Consider the following 23,860-nt stretch of genomic DNA (forward strand, 5'->3'; position numbering starts at 1 on the left):
AACTGCCTTAATAAGTGATCTATTAAACAAGTATTTGATGAACTCTTTTAAAAAAAATTTTATTGACACTTTTAGGGCCGATAAATCAAACTCCTGACAACTTTACCCACAGCAAATAATGTTCATAGAAATCAATTAATAAATTAAATATATAAATTAAATAATAAATAATTAAATAAAACAATTAAAAAAACATTTAGTTACGTAGAACACTCTGACGCAAGAAAATTTACATAGAAACTATTAAATCAAAGCAGAATATTATCATTAATATCGAAATTGACGTAATAATAAAATTTAATTAAAAATTAATGTATATTTGGTAACGCTGGACACATGTCTGCCGCTGACATTTTTTGTACTGAAACAGAAACTTCTACATAAATTTAAATCAGCCTTTTTGAATGATATCAGAAAAACAGTATTTTCTCACTCACTGAGAAAAGGAATTTCAGTTACTGCTTATTTTTGACACAGTATGCACTGTACTGCCAGGCTTTGCGTCCGCCTATGATTTTTTTCTTCTGAACGACCGAAACTTTTGCTCGGTGATCGTGGGACATCGGAAACTCGAGCATAGATAAGACGATAATCTCGGTATTGTTAAATAAAATCGCATTTTAAACGTACAATTTTTACGTATTTTTGACCGGGCTTAATTCCGCATGAAAGCACATTATGTTTCTCTTTAATTAATCCTCAAGTCCTCACAAATTTTCCAAAACTCCATATTTTCAGTCGAGATTCGAAATTTTTCACGAGCGACGCAAAAGGAAATTCGGAGACGCCATTAATACAGACAACAGAAGCGTTATTGTTTTGTTTCCAGAGCTTCCTTGAAGAAAAACGTCGTTGTCACATGACGAATTTTTGTAAACCTGTGTGTGAGTCTGCAATGCTTACCTTACTTTTGGGTAAGGCATTATATCCAAATATAATAAAATAAAAAAGAATATTCGGTGGTGATTTAGGCACACACAGTATATTACGTGTTACTTTCCTTGTACTTAATTCTTCGTTGCATCCTGATGTTAACTACATTACCTAACTCATTTTCTCCGCTAGTTTTACTACGTATAATGTATGTTTTGTTAGATGAAGAATGTGGTATTTTGCAGGATTTTGAAATTATTCAGGATCTAAGATATTATTAAATATATCCACATTTCTCCGTATTTTCGCAAGCGAAACGGGAGGAACTGAAAAAAAATTAATTCGAACCTGCTTATTTGCACGTGATGCGCTGTTGAAGTGCGCCGCAAGTAGATTAACACAATTCAATTAAAATTTCATTTAAAACACATTTCTGCAACTTTCCTCACATCGAATCGTGAATTTCTGTGAATCGTGAAATAAAGATGGGACAACCATTAAAAGAAAATCGCCATTAATTTCCATGGAGGCATAGTTGTGGCAGTAAGTACCGGAAAGCGGCAGTGCTGTTGTCATCGGGTGGGGCCCGAGCGCGCCGTGGGAAATGCACGGTAGTATCGGAGCGCGACCGGGGCCCCCTCGGCCCCCGCTTGATCTGGATCCGCGACGACACGGTCGGGGCTCCACGGGGAGTGCACCGTCGCGATATATGGTACCGCAGGAATGCCATTCTTGTGCGTTTCTCTCTATCTCGCTCTCTTTCCCATTAATTCCTTGGGATTTGGGGGCTGGTAGCGGCTCTGTTTGGTGAGAACAGAGACTACTTATAGATGCTTTGACTAGATGTGGAATTACGAAAAAACTAGGGGGAAGCAATGGATGTTTAGTGGAGCATTTCACGCAGAGATCGCAGAGGGTTATAGGAATACATAAAAACAAGTTTAAAATAGTGAAAAAACCAGGGAATATGTTGAAATTTTTAGAAGTTCATGAAACCTCTGATGATGAGCATTCTTAGTAGTACCGCGGCAGTGAAAAAGCAAAAAATGGGGAAAATCTGTAAGATTGTTATCCCGGTTTTCATAGTCCATAAACGAGACACAAGAAGGTCTAAAATACTTTATGATTTGAATGTAAATAACCTCATTTTGATCGATTTGTAAATGTAACATTTGAGACATGTGTAACATGACACAAGTATAATTACATATTACTAATTATGTTGTTACAACTGTCTAACAGAATAACCACTCAAAGGATGATGGAGATGCGAGGGGCTACCAGGGTGATGGAGTCGAGGTAGGAGCAGGGAAGTGTAATAGGGGTTGTCAGGGGTATGATCTAAGAGGCCATACACTTTCATGAATTTATTTGTGACCAACTGGAAATTTTAGAGCTTGAAGACGAGACTTAAGCCTGGCAACGTTTACGAATGTCGTAAATGCGCTATGGCCGGCAAACGCAAAAATGACACACGCTGTTGGTAAAGGACACATATTCCTCAAAATTTCTTTGGAGTATCACCTGAGGAAATCCTTTCCTAGAGGTGTGTCTCAGATATCAAGATATTCAGTTTTGTGTGACAGAAATAAGAGCGAAGTGCGCCGCGACCCGCCCGACCTGATTTTTCCTAGTATTCTCGGAAGGAGACATTTTGACAAATTCCATTTCTCTGACGCTTTTAAAACCGAATAAAAAACAGAACGTCTTTAAAAGTTGAACCTATAACAGCGATTTCGCCGTTTTGATTGACTTCGAGATTTGAGGGCGTGCGAGACAAGCATCGAAGTATTTCATGGGTGTGACCGTTAATTCCTATCGCAATTAACGAAATTAATTCGAAAACGAAAAGGAAGAACATGCATAAGCATTAGTCCTCGCCCGTGATGTCAGCCTCGGAAGAAGAAACCCATTGTGCGAGCCTACGCGCCGGGTTGAGCCTCGCTTTATTGCCAAGAAGAAGAATTACGTTCTGCGGATGTTCATTGATTTTTAAGTAAATCACCAAGGAGGATGAGCGCGATGGGCCTGCCCACGCACGCCCGGCCAGCTGGGGACACAAAAATGCCGAAACTGCGCCCGTAAATCTTCCGTCAACGCGGTCCAAGTAAAGAAGGTTTCGAGAAGAAAGTGCGAAGAGAAGCCCTTTATGCAAGAGAATTCTCAGCCTAAATCCAGGGCGATTATTTAATAGGTAGAGCTATTTTAATTAAAAGAGCCGTGTGCGCGCCATTACCGACACAGTCGCACATTTCGCTTTTTGTTTTTGAATTCCTGAGATATTGACATTTTTTTTATGTGATCGTGCCTACTCTACTGATTCCGTAAACAACGGCCTTCCAGCTCCAATTCCAATGAGTTTCGGATATCCGAAAAGAATTGAAATTTTCAAAAAAATCATTTTAAGTTTTTCTCAGCTTATTTGGAGAGGAAGTACAAAATAAATGACATTTCATCGTAGGAACTTTTTTTCTTCTTGAACATGGCGTTGTTACATCTCAAACACCGCGTGTCGATTCTCGGCAAACCACCATCGACCCCGTTTTTTCTCAGGGGCGCGATATTGGATTTTCACATTTTTGACTTCGGCCTTTCTTCTGATTGCGACGACGCAGCACACGTCAAGCTTTAACGGACATACTCGAAAACAATCGGATATTTTTTCATTTTAATGCAGCGTTGTAATCTTGAAATTCAAATTGTACAGTTGCGCTGCAACTCAACCGGCCTCGAGCTCCCCATGGCTGGGCCGCAGGAGCGGACGCCCTCTACAAAGGGCGTCCCAAAATGACACATGAAATTATCAATTTTCATTGTTTTTTTTTGTCGTTGCCGCCGGCAGATAACGCCACCAGACGACTTGATTAAGGACGAGTCGAGGGTTATTAATGTCAAGGACGGAATCTTTGGCGCGTTAAACAATCTACTTTGTTGTTTGTTTAAACAAGCACCGGGGTCACAAAAACCCCGAAATCCGCACTGGTCGGAGCCCGCACATTATTGTGACACAAAGGACCGCCTACCGAGAAAAATTTATCTAGCAAACGTTTGTGTTGTTGATAGCAGCTTTACGAGTTACAAGGAAAAAACTATTACGTGAGGTTTTAAAGAAAGGCATTTTAATTATCCCCATTTGTTTGCTTGCATTTCAGATACGCCGCTGTCATGTAATTATGGCCACGTCTTTTATATAAACGTCACCAGTTTCACTTGAATCATTGACGAGAGTGATAAAATTCGAATTGATGCGCGATCTCCATTACAGAGGGGAACATTAAATCAAGGAGAGCAGAACGCGACGCTGTAAAACTGAGGAATTCCATTAACCTGGAGGTGAACTAATTGCGGGCTTCTTCAGGTGCGAGCGAAATTGCCAATTACCGCGGGTTTTCAATGAAATCACCATGAAATGTAAAACGACTCTATGGAGGGTAAATGGGATGTTGGCATAAAGACGATCACAGCAATCGTCAATCGGTACCGAATCGTGAATAATCGCCGGCTATTATGAGAAAAGTAATGGATTCACGCTGCGTTTGGCGGATGTGAAACAATGCTCTGTTTTCGTGGACGTGAATCGTTTCAGATTCTTATCGGCCATGATGAGAACTAGCAGGACTCTTTTGACGTCATTATAATTAGAGGAAAACTACCTGAAGCCGATGCGCAATAGGAGTTTATTGGACGGCTGAAATGGACCTTTTTGGTGACGTTTCGGGAAGGAACTACGGCCATTATTGTTTTTATGGTCGCACCTTAATAAAAGCTTTTATGTGAGGAAATGATTGATAATAAGGTGGCGATTTTGGCGCCCCGACAGGTAGAAGCCAAATAAAAAGTGTAAAAGAGCATTGAAGGAAGTTTGAGGCAACGTCAAAGGAGATAAAAAAAAAAAAGATCTCTTTTTATGCGTCCTGTGCGAGTAAAAAGTTTCTGCTTCTCCCATATTTATTTAAGTAGAGTTTGCCGCTAGTACAGGTTAGTTCAGAGTCTGGGAGTGAATATTGATGAGGGAACAATGGCAAAGCGTCGCAGCAAAATGTTCCATTCAACCCTCTCTCCCCTTGAAACAGGACTGGCCTTAGCAAATTTGACGCGTAAATATTTAATTACCACCCTCCTACTCCCATAAAAAACCACAGGCCAGGAAAGTTCGCCGCCCTTCCTGGTCTACCGCTCTCGGCCGTCGCCTAATTTCGCCCACCATAAGGCTGGTACTGTCTTGAAGTAGTACTCAATTTGTAAGGAGAGTCCCCAGGGTGGATCCCACACTATTCGGTCGCCAGAAGAGATAATAATCAATTTAAAATAATTAGAATTAATCTAGTTCTCCCTTAGGTGCGTCTCTGACCAAACCCCAAATGAATAACATATCTGAATTTCCATATCAAGGACTCAAAATATGTTTAAGTCAGCGGCTCATGCCAGTTTTAAAGTTTTTATGATTTTTTAATGCGAAGCAAAGAAATCTTCAATAAGCTTTTCACCTTTTTCATTCTCCTTTAGGTACGACCCTGGTTTAGAGCAAATTCATGTAAAATTGGTCCAAAAACGCTTAAAATCGAACCAAAAAGTTGAACTAAAAGTCAATTTTATCCATATTGTGCAAATGATGAGTTTTAGCACGAGTCTTAATAAAAGCATATCACAGGACTGACACAGAGACAGTTTTGAAGTGGGGCCTCTGCTGAGTAAACAGTTTATCTTTGATGGTTATACATCTCTACTGTATGGAAAGGCTTTCGCAAACAGTTGGGCTCTAAAATCTTTAAAGTTTACGCCTATTTATGTCTATAAAGTGATGTGCTAAAGGTCTCAAAACAACAAGATTTTTTTCAAAAATCATACTGAACTTATGATCATAATATGAATATTTCCCCATTGCACTGAATAATTCTACAATCATCACAATTTCTCATAATATTACTTGACTGACTTTACCATAAAATTCGAAAATTTCGAAACCTGCTCTAACACAATCATCGTAGCACTCATCGCCGATAAATCCCCGAAACCAACACCGGTAGCTCCCCTTGGGTACTAACATCCTCCCTCTCTCTCCCTTTCGCCAGCGTCTTCCTCTAATTAGCGCAAACATCACCACACCAATGGTGGCACCGGAAAACCAGTGGTAAAACGACTCATTTTAAAAACTTAATCAATAGCCGGTACCACATTCCCGGACAACCTCTCGGTACCACCGCCATTAGTGCCAGAATCGCTCGCCGGCCAAACGGCTTCCCGTGTTGACCATCCGTCCAAACTCGCCCTTATATCCCCCCTACTTTAGGCCTACGCCGGCGGTAGGCAGTGCCGAATGGTACCCCGAGGGGGACGAGGGGCGCACGGCGGTACCGTGTTGTAGCGACTTCTTAAGTGAACCATTGAACTACCATTTGTGGATAGGCACAGAAGCTTTTTAGAGCTAAGATCAGTAGTTTTGTAGCTCTCGCTGCGAGATAGAAGTTGCTGTTGCAGTTTTTGAGATATTTTTTTTGGGTTGGTGCGTTCGTTGGGTTAAGGTGGAGAGAGATTCGAACAGTTCAAAGGGTAAGTGTCTGTTATTGTTTTTTTTTGGCGTTTGAGAGGAACATTTTTGAGTTGTAATGTGCGGTTGTTAAAGAGAATTTATGCATTGTTGGTTGTGATATGGAATGTGATGTTTGTTGCTGTTTCTCGTAGGGAAGTACAGTTGTTGCTTTGCAGCACAGAAACGGACCAGGACGTGCCGTAGATAATTTTTTTAATAATCCGATAAAACCGTCTCGCAGTTCTTGCTTTTAAGTGTACTAAAGTATTTGCATAGTTTTGAATTCTTATTAAGGCAGTTCAAACGCACATATAACTAAGTTTTATTAAGGAAGTTGTATGCAAAAATTAGTTACTTTGTGCATGGCTGTATTATAATTTTACTGATAAGAAAAGTGCACGTTTTCCAGGATTTTTCCCAGATCATTAACACGACCCATTAACATATTTAAAAGAAACGATCTATTTCTGTGCACACTTCCACTATACAGGGAGATATACAGAGAAAACCTACAGAGATTTGTTCGGGCGTTTTAAGCAATCAGAATACCAATTTTCTGTTAATTATCGACGAAGAGCGACTTTTCTGTATGAACATAAAAAGCGAAACATTTTTATTTTTCAAGCAATAATCATTGCGCATATTCCAGTAGAGTCTCAATAAGCTTTAAATTTTCGGGAACTTTCCCATCCCACGTGACCGGGTTTTCATTAATTAAGTTACAAATTTATTGCATTTTAGTGGAGTCCCAAAGCCTCGAACTTATTGCATGTTAATGTTAATTTCCTATTTGAAGTAAATATTACTTGAATCCTTACATTTGATTTTGGTTGGTTAAAAACTGCGTTCTGGCGCCTCTATTTCACTGGCTTCAAAAGCGTGTTTTTCAAATTACCCAAAACCTTTACCAGATGCTCAATAAACAGTGTTATTGCCGTTACAAATTCCATTAAAATACGACGCGTATTTGGTTTTTCAGGATTTCTATAATTTGTTAAAATTTAGAGGCACGAAGTATGCTTTTCTCTTTGATATTCAGATCATTTTGAACTGCATGTGGGTGCGCGTATAGTTTTTCTAAAGTCTATTTACAAAACCAGAAATTATGATCTTTCAATATGAGAATAAGTGGCGTGTTCGGTTTCTCAGGGCTTTCTCACAATTTTCAAATTTAACAATACTTCTGAAGATCTAAATGTGCTACTGCATTTCAGAGCTGCCAATTTTATGAAGGTATTATCGCCAACAGGATCGTACTCAGAAGATTTTGACAAAAAAATCACTGACCCTTAGGTTTAAGGAGGTATATAAATACTCGAAAACGCCGTCGTCTTTTATAACTCATGGGAGGTTATAGAAATAACAATTTCCATAAAATCTCTTGATTTTACGGTGATGTTATCAGGGTCGTACCGAGGAGTGCTAGAATTCGGAAAAATTATCAGTACTAATTTCCTGCTTTTGGCAAAGTCCTAACAACCTATATATGTCACTGTGTTTCTGACGCTATGAAACTCATAAAATTTTCTATCAAATCTGCAAATTTTGTGGTAATGATGCCTCGTAAACGTATCCAGGATGATTTGAAAAATAGACTCAAAATTAAGAAGGTAAAAAATTCAATAAAAATTCGACTTTATTATTTTGTCATTCGGTTCATGATACTACCCTAATTTTCGCCTACGGTATTGCTAAATGAAGATATGAGGTAGCAGTGTCAGTAACGATCAGTAACGTACTGCGATTTTCGCAACTTCTGCGAATTTTGAATGGTGAATGATTATTTTTTCCAGGGTGTTTTTACCTCTTGTATCATCTGTGGTATCTTATTATTTTGCTTCGCTTTTTTAATTTTGCATTTTTACCGTTTTAACCCCATTTTCAGTATTGTTGAAAGTGACGTACTACATGTCTGAGAGCTTCTACGAATTTTCAAAATTTTGATTGATATCGCGACCCTGATTTTTTAACGAATTCTTGTGTGAAATTATTTATGCCCTATTTACCAGAGAACCTAAACTCGAGTGTCCGCACTCGACAGCACCCATGAAGGACAACGATGTTCTGCAACTCTTTAGGAACACATAGGCCCTGTTATTGCTAGTATTTTTCTCCTGATTATTCTCTTTCTTTCGTATTCTTTTTAAGTCCTTTCAAATTCTCTCATAATCTATACAGGGGCAATGTGGCGCTATTCGGTGTACTCATCTAATAAAATCCCGCACTGATTGCTTTCATACTCTACGGATAATTAAACCGAAAACACACAGTGTTAATGACTTCTAATAACATTTCAGATTGATATTCCCGCATACACCGAAACACGAAAGACAGCCAAACCCATGAATAATACATGACTGTAGAAAAAATCACAGCGGCGATATACAGGTTGTGTCAAAAGAGAGGTGCGTGGGCCGTCATTAATGCAACTTCCACATTTAGTGAACCATTACATAATTCCACCGAAAACAGCTCCTAATGGACGTTAAAAGATAATTTATGGGCCGATTTTACGAAACTGCTCTTTGCATAAAATAGTAATAATAGTTTAATTGGCCCCGTGATGGAGTTAAGTACAGTTCGAACCATAAAATGGCTATTCGGTAGTGGCTGTGCGTGGGATTCGATTTGAATAAATTTAATAATTTTTCCATTTGTAATGCGAGAAACTGGCTGTCACTTGCGATGATTGACAGCTCGTTTGATTGAATTTTCCTCAGTGTGAAACGCCAGAAAACGGACCGCGTTCGACCGCTCTTAATACACCTAGTGTAACACTGGTGGCAACCAGCTTAGACTGCTTAGTCGTTTTCCTTCTTCTCTGGGGCACCTCCTATCTCTCTCACACCCATATGGTAGACCTTGTCGCACACTCGGCCATTCTTGGAAATTCCCAAAGCTCGAGAGGTACCAACAAAGAGGCGTGTAACACCGGTAGTGCAAAGGCGTAAGCTTTGGGGCTTTGAACAGTTCGAGAACAGGTGCCGATGATGGTGATGACCGAAACCGCAAGGGACTATTTAGTTATTAGATAGATATATGCGGAGTTCGGAGCAGAATAATGAAACCGATCGCAGGTTTTTACCAGTTATCCTCTGACCGGAATTTCATTATTGTCGAGTATTACGCGAAAATTAAGAGAGCTGAACTTTATGGGTTAATTGATCTAAGTGCCATTATCGATGTCAGTATATCGAGCCGTTGAATGCAGGACCCGAATGGTCAGTTAACGCCAATTCCTGGCTAAGCGGAGCCGCACATTCAGTTTTCATTGACGATGCAGTAATATTATTAGCAACATGTATGAGCTCCGGAAAATTGTAGTTGCTACGCATATTCCCAGCAGGTGCAATTGTCTCATTGTCCTTGCAACGACCTACGTAGCAACAATACGTCCCGTTCGTATACTATGTACAGAGTGTGCGTTAAAAAAGCTCAAGTAGCCGTGGAAATACCAGGGGCATGTCTTTGATAAATTCAGCATCAGCTGTTATCGGTTTGGCAGATGTTTGATGGTAAATAGCAAATTGCTCAATCGACGCCCTACGTTCACGGTTCACCGCCTACTGGGAGGTTTCTTTCGGTGATCATCTATTACATGCGATTTTAGCGATTATATGCGTTTGTAGCACGTACCTAATCTGAGCTATACAGGGTGTCCGACGATAAAGTTTGCAATAAATATCTCACAACCTTTTAGAAATTAAGAAAAAGATTTTAATAGAAACATAGTAGGGTTGTGTCGAGGTTAAAAATTGAAGTGACAATAAAATATACAGGGTGGCTCGTAAAGTTGTAACGAAAGAAACGTGCAATTTTTTAAATGGTATATGTATTTTTACATATTTGAACACCTGGCCGAAATTTTGGCACATTTGATATAGCGTATCCAATAGTTAAAATAAAAAAACTGTAAATGAATCACACACATTAGAATTGAGTATACAAAAATCCAGCTTCACACTTATAAAAAATAAGACCCAGTTAGAAAATAAATATTTATTATTATATTAAGAAAGCGATATTTAAAGCCGTTCATATTGTGTTCTTTGAGATTTTAAACATGCTTCAAATCGTCAAAGTAGTTCCCTAGTACAAGCATTTCTTATCGTATTGGGCGTGACTGCACGGTAAGCCTCTCGAATGTGATCTTTCATGTCTTCTAAATTAATTTGGCGGGTGTAATAAACAATTCCTTTCAGATAATCCCACAGGAAGAAATCCGGTGGAGTGAAATCGGATAATCGAGCCGGCAAACGAATAAGTTTTCTATTCCCAATCCACTCACGTAGAAACGTAAAGAATTGCGGGCAATCTCTCTCGGATTCATAGAGAATGCATGAAAATAATATGACAAGTTTCTATAAAAAATTTTTCTACAGACCCTCCCTACGGAGACATAAGCTCCTAAAAAAACGCCCTGAAACGCCCTAAAAAACCTCTGAAAATCTCCTTTTTTTTTTAATAAGTTGTAAAATCCTTAAGGTAATTAAATAATTTTTTAGTATGATAGATGTTAGATGGGATTTCTTAAAATTATACTATTTAAACACATTTTACTTGTTTAGTTTGCTAGGAACGGACCAGCTCTAACACAAAAATCATAATTTTTCTACATCCTGTATCAATAAAGGCATAAAAATAATATTTTTGCATAATCTCTACCTTAGACTAAAAGAAGGTATTCTTTCTTATTATCGCAAAAATGAACTGTTTTAGAGGAAAAGTAATTTTTATAGAATATGGTTTTCATTCTATTCTGGGACACCTTGTAGACATTTTTGCTACGTAAGTCGTCCTATTCAGAGGTACACAACTCGGGTCTTTCGGGCTGCCACACTGGGGTCTCCTGAACGACAAATTTGAATCTCACAAAATCAATCTCTACCGCTTTTCGAGATACGGGAGAATTTACGGAAAATCGAAGTTAAAATATCTATAGTCTTGTGGCAGTAGTCCTGCAGCATAGCCCTAGTGGCAGGTATGAAACGAGGGCTTTTGAAAGGAGACGCCTTGTATATTTTCGAACTTTTAAACCACGACATTCTAGATTTATTTATTTGGCCAAACTATGCATCTTTCCAACTGATTCTCTCAGTTACACTCTGGCTGTCCGACACGGAGTCCGATGGCCAACCATTACGCCCTGTTTCCAAGCGAACTCGCTGAATATTTGAATGCTCACGATTTCTAGCCTTATTTACACTTCTGGCAGCAAAGACAAACAAAATGATTATCTACAATCTATAGTAAAACAGCCGAATCATCCACTTTTCGTAATCGACATAAATTTGCATGCAACGCGCCTTCATGGCAGTGGCAACACAAGGCTGCCATGCACGCATCGCAATTAGTCTTATATGAAATTATTGCTCATTTTAATTGTTATGCAAACACGTAGACGGTAATTTGTTGATGCGAGCGGGATATATAATTTTATTGTTGATTCAATGCGCAATTAAAGTGTTGCTAAATTGACTGGGGAATGATGATTTTTGTCCGGTGAATTCCCCATATTTCGCCATACTAATTTCCATCGCTTGTTTGCCGAAGCATAAAATCGTCATGTAACCCAAAGTTAAACAAAAAGATTTCTGACATTCCAGCAAGATCTCGTATATGTGCTCATGAAAGCACATTATCAGCGGGCAAATATTTGAAGAACCCAAAAATAAAGCTTGAGTACATAACGTCGGAAAAAGCAAAAGTCTGGCATTATCTTGGACAAACACCTGAAATGCAGAACCCATAGACAAAAGGACAAGTCGGATGATTTATGGCCGGTCGTAACGCGTCATCAGTCAGTGATAAGTCATCATTTTTCGTCAAATAAGTCAAACTGTTATTACACCGTAAAGTTGCCACACATCACGACCTGACAAACTGCGATTCAACTGGTGATGCTTATCTTTACGATCAGACTAATCTGACAGCTATTAAACGATGCTGTTTGGATGTGTAAATGTGTCTTTACTTAACTTTATTGTGATTTATGTTGAAGGGTTTTAGCACTCAGGCGCGATTTTTTCCCCATTAGTATGCGACAATCAGAAAGCGCCTTCTTCGTGTGACACTCATCATTCCCATAAGTAGCAATTTTCAAAATCGAATTCCCGTCATCGGACCTCCCATAAGTCCGAGTTGCCCGTCATCAGTGACATTATATTATTTTTTATCGTGCTATAATAATAGGCGACCATCATCGACGAAGTCGAAGGTGATGTGTGCTAATGGTGGGCGTCTGGTCTCTGTCTATACCTTTGAAATAAACTAATTAAAAATAGTCCTCAAAGAAAGGGGAAAAAAAGAGAAGAAAAGTTCTCAGGTCGCCGATTGAAAGATATTTAAATTTTCATCAAAACAGTGTGTCATGTTCCCACTCCTAAAGTACCACATTGCGCAAATAAATGCAGTTTTGTGTATGCTGTCGACGCATTGGATTATTTGTAACTCAGTATCGCCATGACAACTATAAGCAAACAATTGTGAATCACTTGCGCATGGTACCGAAGGTGGCTGGGCCAAGCTAAAAATGATGGTCGAAGTGCAATACCGAATTCAGTGTGAAAATTACAGTGACCCACATGGTAGTGACACGGTTAATAGATTAAGTTTTATATTGGTGTTGTTAGTTAAACAAATGTGTTAACCAACGTTGTTATGCAACAATTGGCTCTTGTTCCTTTTGTTCTATTTAAGAAAGTGAGGGTTTTAGAAAAAAAATTAGTGTTCTCTGTATTATTTCAAGCGGGAAGCAGGGGGAGGGGGGTTGAGTATTGCTGGAAATTGATTATTGCCTGTTTAGATGATTTTGTGTGTATTTGACTGGTTGCAATAAAGTCGTACATTTGCGAAGCCGAACGTGTTCGAGTGTAATTAGCAATAAATCCCCATAAAAGCTATCCTCTCAATGATAGAAATTCTATTTTTTTCACTCGTTCAGCAATGTACTATTTTCTTAATTTTAGCGTTTTCCCGCACCTTTTTTCTTCATTGATTCGGCTGTGTCTCTTTTTTCTTCAAATTGTTACTTGTCGAACTAACGTTTTTCCCTGTTCTTTGCTGCACTTGTAAGACCAGCACCCCGGCAACTAATAAACGCCGGAACCCAAAGTACCGAGAAATGACTCACCAGCCAATTTACTGCATTTTTTGTTTAGGCTAATGTCGGACTTTTCTTGCTTCAACTCTCTGGCTTCCTTCCTATTGAATGTATTTAATTCTTTGTCTATCGTTTCTTCCGCATCAGTTTCCGAAAATTTTTCTGACAGTTTTGGTTGTAAGGCTTAAATGATTGGACAATTGGAGGCAAATTCTGGGGGAATTTGTCACCGAATATTAACCCCAATATATTACCAACGATCGGGGATCTTCCCCAAGAGCCGGAGAAAACCACAAGAACTCGAAAGACGAGGATGCCGACCAACTCAGTCATATCTCTCAGAATTTAAGTTCATTTCTTTTTGGCAGAGAAATTTTGATTGTTGCGACTTCATCCTCCCTATGTGCTTTTTGTTAAAAAAGCCTTTAAGTAATAGCCGTCAATACTAACACGGTCACTTCTAGAGTACACAAAACATGGGTGCAGTAATTTAAAAGGTAGAGGAAGTACCATCTGGGAGGTACTATATGTAGTAGTATATGTATAGTAGTATATAGTAAGTATATATTATATATACTATACTGTATAGTATTGTAATAATAGGCGACCATCATCGACGAAATCGAAGGTGATGTGTGCTAATGGTGGGCGTCTGGTCTCTGTCTATACCTACGAAATAAACTAATTAAAAAAATCATCCTCAAAAAAAAGACGTGGAAACATGGCGATGGTCCGTTGTTTGTCCGTTCTTCTTCGAGGAATTTTTATTGACACCATTATTATTAGTCGTCGTGAACGACCAGACTTGTCGGTGTCTTTGTCTAACCTTTTTATTCAGGATTGAAACGGTAGGAAACACGTTATACCTCTAGTTTGTAATGTTTTTATATGAGTCCCAAAGCTCTTACGAAAAATGCACCATGAAACTCGGCCAAAAAAACTTTGTTTAATGGACATTTATTTATTTTTTTATGGTTTTTTAATATCTCTCAGTACGATTGAAAATCTCGTTTTTCCAGTTAGTAGAAATCTATTGAAAATACGTTTCTCTGAACGTTCATAGTGGCAACTCCTAAGGCGACAGCCTCTGAAAAGTACTTATTTATGCTTATTATATGCGAGTTCTTTTTCTTTGTGACAGCCAAAAGGTAAACGTTTATTGATGTAAATTATTCCGCTTCTTTTTTAGGATGTTTCCAATTTCCGAAATAAATTGCTTTCGATTTAACCCTTTTATTTACGGCTTTCGAATGGGAAAGGGATGGTATCGCATTAACAACCAATTTTTCGTGCGCTCATCTTCAAGTTCGACAATTAACCAGCTCAAAAGCTGCAAAAGAGACATTCTCAAGCAAGTGGAATATTTTGAATCTGATTAGAGTTGAGGTTTTTTTATTTTCGTCGGTTAAAAGTAGATGAAAATGAGATGGCTCACTCGCGAGTTTGGCATAAAACTAAATAAGAAATGCTGGCGAAAAACGTTAATTTTGGGCGAAAGATATGATTAACTGACTCGAAAACAGCTAAGGGCCTCAATCCCTGGTTTGAAGCAAAAAAAGTGGGTTGAAAGTTACTGAAAATTACCCGTAAATGGTTTTTGGTTTTCTCTGTAGATTTACATGAAGCAAAAATAGATTTCCTACGTCACCAATCGAAAGTACTACCTGCCTATATACCAATAAAACTCGTGGCTACCGCGCTACGCGTTGCTACTGGTTACGCGACGGTTTGGGGTGGGGATGAACCGCGATTGTATTGGTGAAACAATTGGCCGCGAGCTACCGGGTACCGCCGATACCAATTAAACGACCACATGTGGTTGGCGTATGCGTGGTGGCCCTCGGCCGTTTAGTACCAATGCACGGTGGTGTTGCCGCACTGCGATGGTGATCCAATTAAGTAGGATGAGCCTGGGGTTTAATAGGGGGAGTTGTGGTGGTACCCAGTGCCCAGCTTCTTGGGGTAGGAAATTTGTATCTGTGTACACTATACTGTCTCGCTACATAGCTTTGTGCAAGGTATACCCTATTTTATATAGTACACAACTTTTTTTAATTTTAGGTATAAATGGTACTACAATACTGAATGGTCTCCTTACAAGGCGAATTTAAATAAATTCAATTAAATCAGTAGGCCGTGGTCCAATAAAGAATGTGTAGCATCACCGTGTACCCCGCCCTATGGCGATGGGAAGCAACATTTCATCTCGCAAAGGGCAAAGTACCATTGGCCGCACCCCATATAACATCGCGGTAATGTCACCGGGCGAAATAACATATATTTATGCTAATAAAGCCCCGGTTCGATGGTACGCCTCTCCATTGTATACGGCCCATTGATATTCACTATTGTTTAAATATCGCGCGTTTCGATCGTCTTTTTTTCGCCGCGGTACTGCCGTGTATACGGCGTCGTAGGAGGCGACGCGAAATGTAATTATTATTGTATATACAGGGTCGTTGCATAATTTTGACCTCTGATGAGGCGACTCGAGGGCGTGGTTAGTACACAATGCCGGAGCTTCGGGTTTTGCGTGCGACGGTACCATCGCCGACATTTTTACTTTCACTTTTCGACATTGTCATCAGTGAGTGAGAAAAGTGAAATGAATTTTTTTTTGTGGCTCGAGGCATGGTTTCGGTAGTACTACATACACATACACACACACATAACGCTTCTCTGTAATATTCATCTGCATCATGGCGATTGCTTAATTCCTCCGGTTTACTTTGGTTTCATCTTGAATCCAGTCTTGTTCAATTTATTTTTTTCCTTGTTGGATCTTCCATCAACTGTCTGTCCTTGCTGCGCTTGTCGGATCAATACTCCAACAACCGGCAAGCACCGAAGCCGAGAGTACAGAAAGATGACTCAACAGCCAATTTGACTCTCTGGCTTTCTCTCTGTTGAATTATTTGTCGATAGTTTCTTCCTCATCAGTTATCGAGTATTTTTTATTAAAAGAGGTCAATTGGAGGAAAACTGGGGGAATTTGCTACTTTCGAATATTACCCCGACTAATGCCAACGATCGGAGGTCTTCGGAAACCTTCGCCGAAAGCCGGAGAAAACAAGAAAAAGCAGAATGACGCGGACACCAACGACTCAGCCAAATCTCCTATTACTTAATTTTATTTTTTTGTGACAGTGAAGTTCCGATTGTTCCAGTTTCATAAAATACATACAATTAAATTTCAAGCCAGAAAATCATCATAATTCAAGTCAAACAACGTCAAGTCCAAAATCGATTATAATATACATAAATCGAGATAAGATTTTACTCAAATTTAGCAGTTTTCGATGACCGAAATGACTCCATTTGAGAGACGGAAGTTACTGCCAACATTATGATATCACATGAAGGCTACGAGAAGAGATAGAAGAAATTTTTCTAGATTTTTGTGGGAGCTTCTCACAGTTGACACATACGCGATTAACCAGAAAATAACCCAACTACACCCACATCTATTCCTCTTCAGTCTCGTCGAACAATTAATCAATACTGTGTATCATTGCGAGATAAATTTCAAATAATAACTTAGCATAATGACATTTAGGCCGCATTTAAACGAATCCATTTATTACCGCAACCAGAAGCCCCACGAATATGGTAAAGGTCAGCGCGGGATTGTTGCCAGTGGCGTAGCCGCGACAATCTACCAAAGGGGCGAAATTCCTTTCTCGAAAAAGGCCCCGGCAACAAGCAGAAAAATCGTGTTGCCACGTCAAAATTGACAACAATTATTACATTATGCTAATAGGACGATGACTGGGCACTCTCCGCGAGAAGGACAAAGGACGCATTGAAATCTCGATCCGATATCACGATTATTCTCGCCTTCTTCAACAAACGGATTTAGACAGGATTTGGACAGGGACAAAAGAGTGCCCAGATTTGGGTAGATAGGTTCTGACGTGAATGGATCTGAGTCGGAGGTGTTGACTGTGAGATTTGATAAATCGAAGAAGATTTTCCTAATATAAATCGGTGTATAATAATGTGATTCAGATAACGATGGTTAAAACATGATTTGACCTCAATAAACCAACGATCATTAGTATTTATTAATATCATCAAGACTGCATAATAATGGTCGGATTTTTGCTGCTGCACACTCCCATTTTATTGAAAACAAGACGCTCCTTCAGTTGTGTTAGAAACTGCGGTGTTAGTGCATGCTTTTAAGTATCTTTATCGACGATTAATTCGAAAATTTTATAGCAACTTTCACGATTTTGAGAGGATTTTAAGGTTATTTTTATAGTCCCATAAAGACTCGGGTTCTTAAATTATTCTTTTTTCAAATTTTCATGCGGTTTTAAACCTAATGTGAGACTATTCTTAATCTAAATGGCAACAGGGCGACGGTCGTTTATGTCAAAACCCTTCGAAGCAATGCGAAAAGAAGACAAAACTGTCAACAGTCATTGATGATTATATGCAACGTTGCCACTTTCCAGATCTTATATCCTAAAGAGAGATTTAGAAAATTTCCCCATAGTTAAATCTGGAAAATCGTTTAATATCATTGAAAACCCACAATATGAAATTCTCGAAATCATTTCGGGACTCAAAAATGGTCAAAAAACTTATGAACATTATTGCTCAGTGTAACCACTACTTAACCGAACATATAATCCTGAAGAGACATTGTGGTAACTGTGCGTCTGACGTTAATACGAATCATGTTCAATGACATATCATTTTGTGCCAAAAGAATGGCGCGATGTTGCCAATGTCACTAATTAATCCTCGCAGAAGCAACATCTAGGAGTTTTCTTGGTCATTTTTCAAAATCAAAGCGGCGACCTTGCGCTATTTTGCTCCTGATCGAACTGTTGAGACATGATTTAATGGGATTAAAAGAACCTATAGATCCTTCAAGAACCATTCAAAAAAATGACGACTTCACTATTGCGCTGACAGGAAAATTCGAAAAAATGCAAAGTTAAATGGGCCTTAGGGTCAATTTGGGTTCGCACGAGCTCTCGTACTATAAAGGGGAACAATGATGGTCGTACGTTGCGGTACTCCCAAACAAATGCAAAACGGACCGTTTCGCGAGAGTAGGGAAATAATTCATCTTTTCGCGATATTCCGCGATCGGCCAGTCCATATTTGCCACTTGAAAATAACGGCTCCCTCACTGTCATTTCGGTGGTCAACAAATCGGTGCAACCGGTTCTGTCTAGTGTGTGCGCGTGTGTGCGAGAAAAGTGCAATTATTCACAATGAACTGCAAGAAAAAATAAGCCTTCAGGTGAGGAAAAGCCTTAGGATTACCAGTTCCGCAACAGCTATGTGGTTCACATTTTCACGACCGCATGAAATTTTTTTAATACCGCTAAATCCGCTTTTAAATATCACTGAAAAACCCAACGGCCATTGTCCAGAGTTCAACCAGGAAGGAAATTTCACCTTTGAGCTCGGACCCTAATCCCCGGTAATGACCATTGAACACCTTATAACGTCACAGATGATCTGAGACCGTTTATGACGCACGAGTTGTCCATAAATTACACACACCGCGCAAATTGAAAACCCATTTTATTTATTTGTTATTATTGTTGTGCTCTTTTGAACATGTTCAAGTGAGTTATTGTTTTGGCGTGCACACTCATATTCGCTCATTGTTTAAAGAGTGAATGTGCGGGCATGATTATTATATCGATTGCTAATATTAAATAATTACTTATTAGACGATGATTCGTGCTTTATGGCGGAATTTTGCTGTCTGACTGCGATTTAGTAGCGAGAACATGATCTAATCATTCGAGATGATCATCAAGGAGGAAGTCTCAGGAATTTTAACTCTGTGAGATCAGTCAGAACGCTCATTTTTTGCAGCTATTATAGTCGAAGATGGTACGACTATCTTCTATTTCCGGGAAAGTTCCGCCTTAAAAACGCAATACTCCCCTTTGAAAAACTGCAAGTTTCTCCCATTAAAATATTCTGGAATAATCCAGATTTAAAAGTGGCAACGTTGCATTTGAGGCTCATATGCTTTACGTGCTATGATACATGGGCTTTGTGATAAAAGAACGTCGCTATGCTGTCAGTGTCACTGGCTAATCGATAAAAAGCCTTATACTGTTAAAGCTCATGGCCGGGATTATCCAAAAATTTTCATTTTCATTTAAAGAGCAATTCTTTGGGTCTAAATCTATTGATCTGGATCGTATGTCCACTCTGAATAAGTTAGTTGAGGTTGTAATAAACTAAAATGAGTATGGAAACGTCTTTACCCGTAACCCATATCTATAACCTGAATTAGCCTAAAATGAAAAATATTCTTCGTAAATTTAACACAATATTAATTATGCCTACAATCCACAATTTTGAAGTTTGTCGCGTAATCAATTTAGACTATCGACCACTATAAGATTGGGAAGTTTGCAGCGCTTTTCACGTAATGTAGAACTATAGTGCAGCGAGGTACTGCTTTATTCACATCTATCTCATCGAAAGTGAGCAAGAATAAAAACCCCTACTTTTTGCCTCATGTCTCCCAATAACAAAAGCTACCACCGGGTATTTGTTTATTAAAGTTTTTTATCGATGTCGAGTCAGAACCGGCTCGTTTCTTCGCATTTAGTATATGGCTGGGCGTCGCCTTCAATTCCGGAGCGCCCAACAGATGTCGCAACTCAACTCTTACGCTAAAATCCACTAGAGGGCGCTACAGTAACGGCCACTTAAACACCGCTTATTTGCAGAATTAATTAAACATAATGTTAAAGACCCATAAAAGTTAATTAACCGTAATTTATGTATCAATACACAAGGTAAAGCGAAGGTGGAACGTTCGCATCTCCGTCTAACGAATAATATTACTTTGCATATTACGGCGACTATTAATTACAGGCAAGAACACGCTACTGTAAAAAAGATTTAAATAATTGGAATCGTGATCGGCTCCGCTCGATTCGAACAAGGATATAAACAATTAAATAAACGATTGCTTTTTATATGCAAAAAGGCCAATATTGTTCGGATTACAAGCCATAAAATTGCTAAATTACCGCGGTTATTATGTACTCTGTGTGTATGGGAACATGTTTGTGCGTGCTCAAGGTGCGGGTTATTAAGGCTATTTGGGGAGAACCTTGAGGTTAATTATCAGCATTAAACTCTCCTTTGCTTGTAAGTATATTGAGGACTAATTCAGATTTTTCAATTGCAGATTCGCATAAAAGAGAAAGCAGGTCCACACAGACTCACCGTTCTTGACTCATTGGCGCGAGAATTCCGAGAAATCCGAGAAATTTTTGTTCGAATCGGTTAAGCAGGATCTCCTAGGCAGCATACCTAGACAGGAAAACCCGGTGAATCTTGAGATAGAGAGATAAGTCGAATAAAACCGGCACCGAGATGTTCGCCATAATGCAAATAGATAACGACGTGTCCCGCGACCAGTTCCGGAGAAAGATGAGGGCCAAGTGCGAGTTCGTCTGCAAGTACTGCCAGAGGAGGTTCACCAAACCGTACAACCTCATGATACACGAGAGGACTCACAAGAGCCCGGAGCTCACGTTCAGTTGCGAGGTGTGCGGGAAGAGCTTCAAGAGGCAGGACAATTTGAAACAGCACAGGTTAGTACTCACTTTGGTACTCACAGTACCGCCATTTGGTTGAAATTTTTGGTGAAAAAGAAGAGTTTATGGGGAGGATTGGTGTGTTTTTGTGGCGTTTGGTAACAATCCGTTCAAAAGGATTTTTTGTGATTTACTCAAAAGCTTTTTTTCCATCAAACACCCTGTATAGCACTGAGTATTTCGCATCTATCGACCACAATGAACATTTCTTTCTTATACATTTTGTAGCTACACCTCTTAGTTGTCGAGTAATACGGGGATTAATAAGGTCATCTTTCCAATGCTTTTTTGGGATTTTTTTACGACTCCCTCTATATTATTTAATATTGTGAACCTAGCGAGCAGAAGATGTTCCTGAATACACTCTCCTATAGCTCTTTCTATCGGGGACTAAACAAAGATTAAAAATTCATATTTCCTGACTGGAAAGTGTCACGTCCATGGAAGTTTTAGCAGTTTTAGATCTGCCACAGGGGTTTTCGAGGAGTTACAAAGTTTCAGGTTTTTAATGCCGAAGTGAACAGCAAGTTTTGCTTTGATTTTTCATGATTCTCTCGTAATGTGATAGAAAGGAAAAATGCGTGAATTAATGTTTTTCCTTTTCCTCTGCCTGTGTTTTTAAATGTGATCAATTTTACTAGTTTCCGTCGCGTTTTCCTTGCTTTCCCCAAAAGTTTCCCTTAATACATCTGCCACCTCCACTTGTCTAAACCACCAGAAATCAACCTTGACAAAATTACATCCGTTTCCCTCCTCAAACAGCCCGGATTAAAGTCTTATCCTAATCTGTGCACGCGGCCCGCGTGCGGCAATGAGCAGCATTACCTTCGACAAACATTATTCCGAATCCTCGTAAATCCAAATTGAGCGTTATAAAGTATGTAAATTAGGAAATGAGGCTCTTTAATTGGTATTTCAGTGGTGTGGAAAATCTCGAAGAATTTGCCACGGGACATTAAAACTGGCGTACAGGCCTTATTGCCAAAAATACGATTCTCGCATATATTACCTTATAGATAGGCGGTAGACCTCGACGAATTTGGTTTATTGCCTTTTGGAAACGAGCTGTTAAAAGTTGCCTTTTAAACGGCTTAAAATTTAGTACTTGAGATTAAAGATTACCCACAAAAGCACACAATTTCTTGCTATAACTTCTACGAAGGCCCAGTTTTCTGGGACCTTTTCGAGACCAAAATACTGGATAATAAATTATGATATTGCATGGCACGAACACTTTCCTCCTAACCACAAAATTCACTCTTTAGTTTTAAGCGTTGCTCTTCCCTTACTAAAAATGGTCTTTCATTAACTCACTTTCGATGGTTCGGTGGTTATGGAAAATCGTCTAATGCTGTGAAATATTGTAGATTTATTGCCGTATTATTTTCAGTTTCAGCGAAATGTACATAAACATTTATACTAATTGAGCAATCCTATATTTTAGATGTAATCAGTGTGTGTGGCGATAAGGTGGTGAAAACCTCTATGGTGAAAAATGGCTAAAGGGGGCTCTTCCTCTATATTTCATAATGTAAGACCCGTCTTTTAACATCGTTTTAAGTAGTTGCCAATAACCCTCGTTGCTTTTGTTTGGCGGTTGATGAGGCCCAGGTACTGACCGAAACGTTGCTTTATTGGTTTCAGGACAATACACTATCCCTGCTCCAGCCCCACATTTACGCACTGCAATAGGTACTAAGACCGACAACCCCGTTTGACTTCACGCAAAACAGTATTTTCGTAATAGTAAGGAAATGGTCGTGGAAGCGTGCTGGCCTATCGATATTCCTTTTTTCGACTAGTAATGGGCAGCGGTATCGATAATGGCAACCAATCGCGTGGCTCCCCGACTGCTTAATAAATACGTCATTTTCACCTTTATTTATTTCCTCCTCCTAGCTATGTATTGTGTATGTATATAGGTTATTTTATGTAATTTCCGAAGCTTATTTATGTCAAAAATTTCTATTAAGTGTAACTTTCAAGGGACTAATAACGTCTAGTCTAAAATTTACTTTATACTTTACGATTAACCTTATTTAACCTAGTAAGTAAGCGACAATTTGAAGTGTAAAAACAGCTTGTTTAAAGACTAAAAAATGCCAGTTTTATATCGTATTTGTATGTTTAGTTTGTGATTTAGACCTTAAGTAATAGTGTGTGCAATCCAGTGGATCTTATCCGTTATAGAAGAACTTATATTTGGCCGAGAACGTCCTAGCAAGTCTTCTTGACTATACTTATCGCTTGAAATAATTGTGTCATTTTTGCAACAAAGCAAAAATGTATTTCAATTATGTATTGCTTGACAAAGCTTATGAATTGTGTAAATTTTCCTTTAAGTGTTTATAAGGCCGTTCCTACAATAGCGGCCTTTTAGATCATAATTCGATATTATTTATACGGCTAATTCTTGAATTATTGCCTTTATAGAAATAAACCAGTCAAAAAATATCCTGTTGCTCGTTTCATTTTCAAATCCACAACCTCTAGGCGTTGCTGAGATATCAGCAATCACTTTTGCAGGAAAATAGAAAATTATCGACCCTCGGCAAATTATCGATTTCAATAAAATCGATATCTCCACATTATTTTTTGGTCCTTTTTCAAGGCGTATATATTTTCTTTGCCAAATAAAGCCAGATCATCCCAGATTAAAGAGAAAACAACTTTCGAAAGCCGAAGCAACGAAATATGCCAATCTGTTTTGCCTCTGAATATGTATACGTTAATAAAAGTTCGACTTTATAGTTTTCA

General features: G+C 38.9%; 1 protein-coding gene across 3 annotated transcripts; it reads left to right on the plus strand.

Moving 5' to 3' along the window:
- Positions 1 to 6,070: 6,070 nt before the first annotated feature.
- On the plus strand, positions 6,071 to 23,557 carry drm (drumstick). 3 transcript variants are annotated; one of them, XR_010752240.1, is made up of 4 exons: positions 6,090 to 6,423; positions 20,692 to 21,100; positions 22,548 to 22,634; positions 22,748 to 23,557. XR_010752240.1 is itself a non-coding variant. In XM_066392604.1 (3 exons), the coding sequence occupies exons 2-3, from the start codon at positions 20,880 to 20,882 to the stop codon at positions 22,800 to 22,802; spliced, it is 276 nt and encodes a 91-aa protein (XP_066248701.1). In that variant the 5' UTR covers positions 6,071 to 6,423; positions 20,692 to 20,879; the 3' UTR covers positions 22,803 to 23,557. The 3 variants fall into 3 exon arrangements, 2 of the variants coding, with proteins under 2 accessions (XP_066248701.1, XP_066248709.1); XM_066392604.1 differs by lacking the exon at positions 22,548 to 22,634 and having other exon boundaries at positions 6,071 to 6,423; XM_066392612.1 differs by lacking the exons at positions 6,090 to 6,423; positions 22,548 to 22,634 and adding an exon at positions 18,841 to 18,948.
- The last annotated feature ends 303 nt before the right edge of the window (positions 23,558 to 23,860 follow it).

This window comes from Euwallacea similis, chromosome 1, assembly GCF_039881205.1.
Source record: "Euwallacea similis isolate ESF13 chromosome 1, ESF131.1, whole genome shotgun sequence".
NCBI classification, from domain to species: Eukaryota; Metazoa; Arthropoda; class Insecta; order Coleoptera; family Curculionidae; genus Euwallacea; species Euwallacea similis.

Excerpts from the sequence above, each read along its gene's own strand:
- drm (XM_066392604.1), top strand. The coding sequence starts at position 20,880 with ATGTTCGCCATAATGCAAATAGATAACGACGTGTCCCGCGACCAGTTC. Across the intron at positions 21,101-22,747 it reads GACAATTTGAAACAGCACAG|GACAATACACTATCCCTGCT; the intron begins GTTAGTACTCAC and ends TATTGGTTTCAG.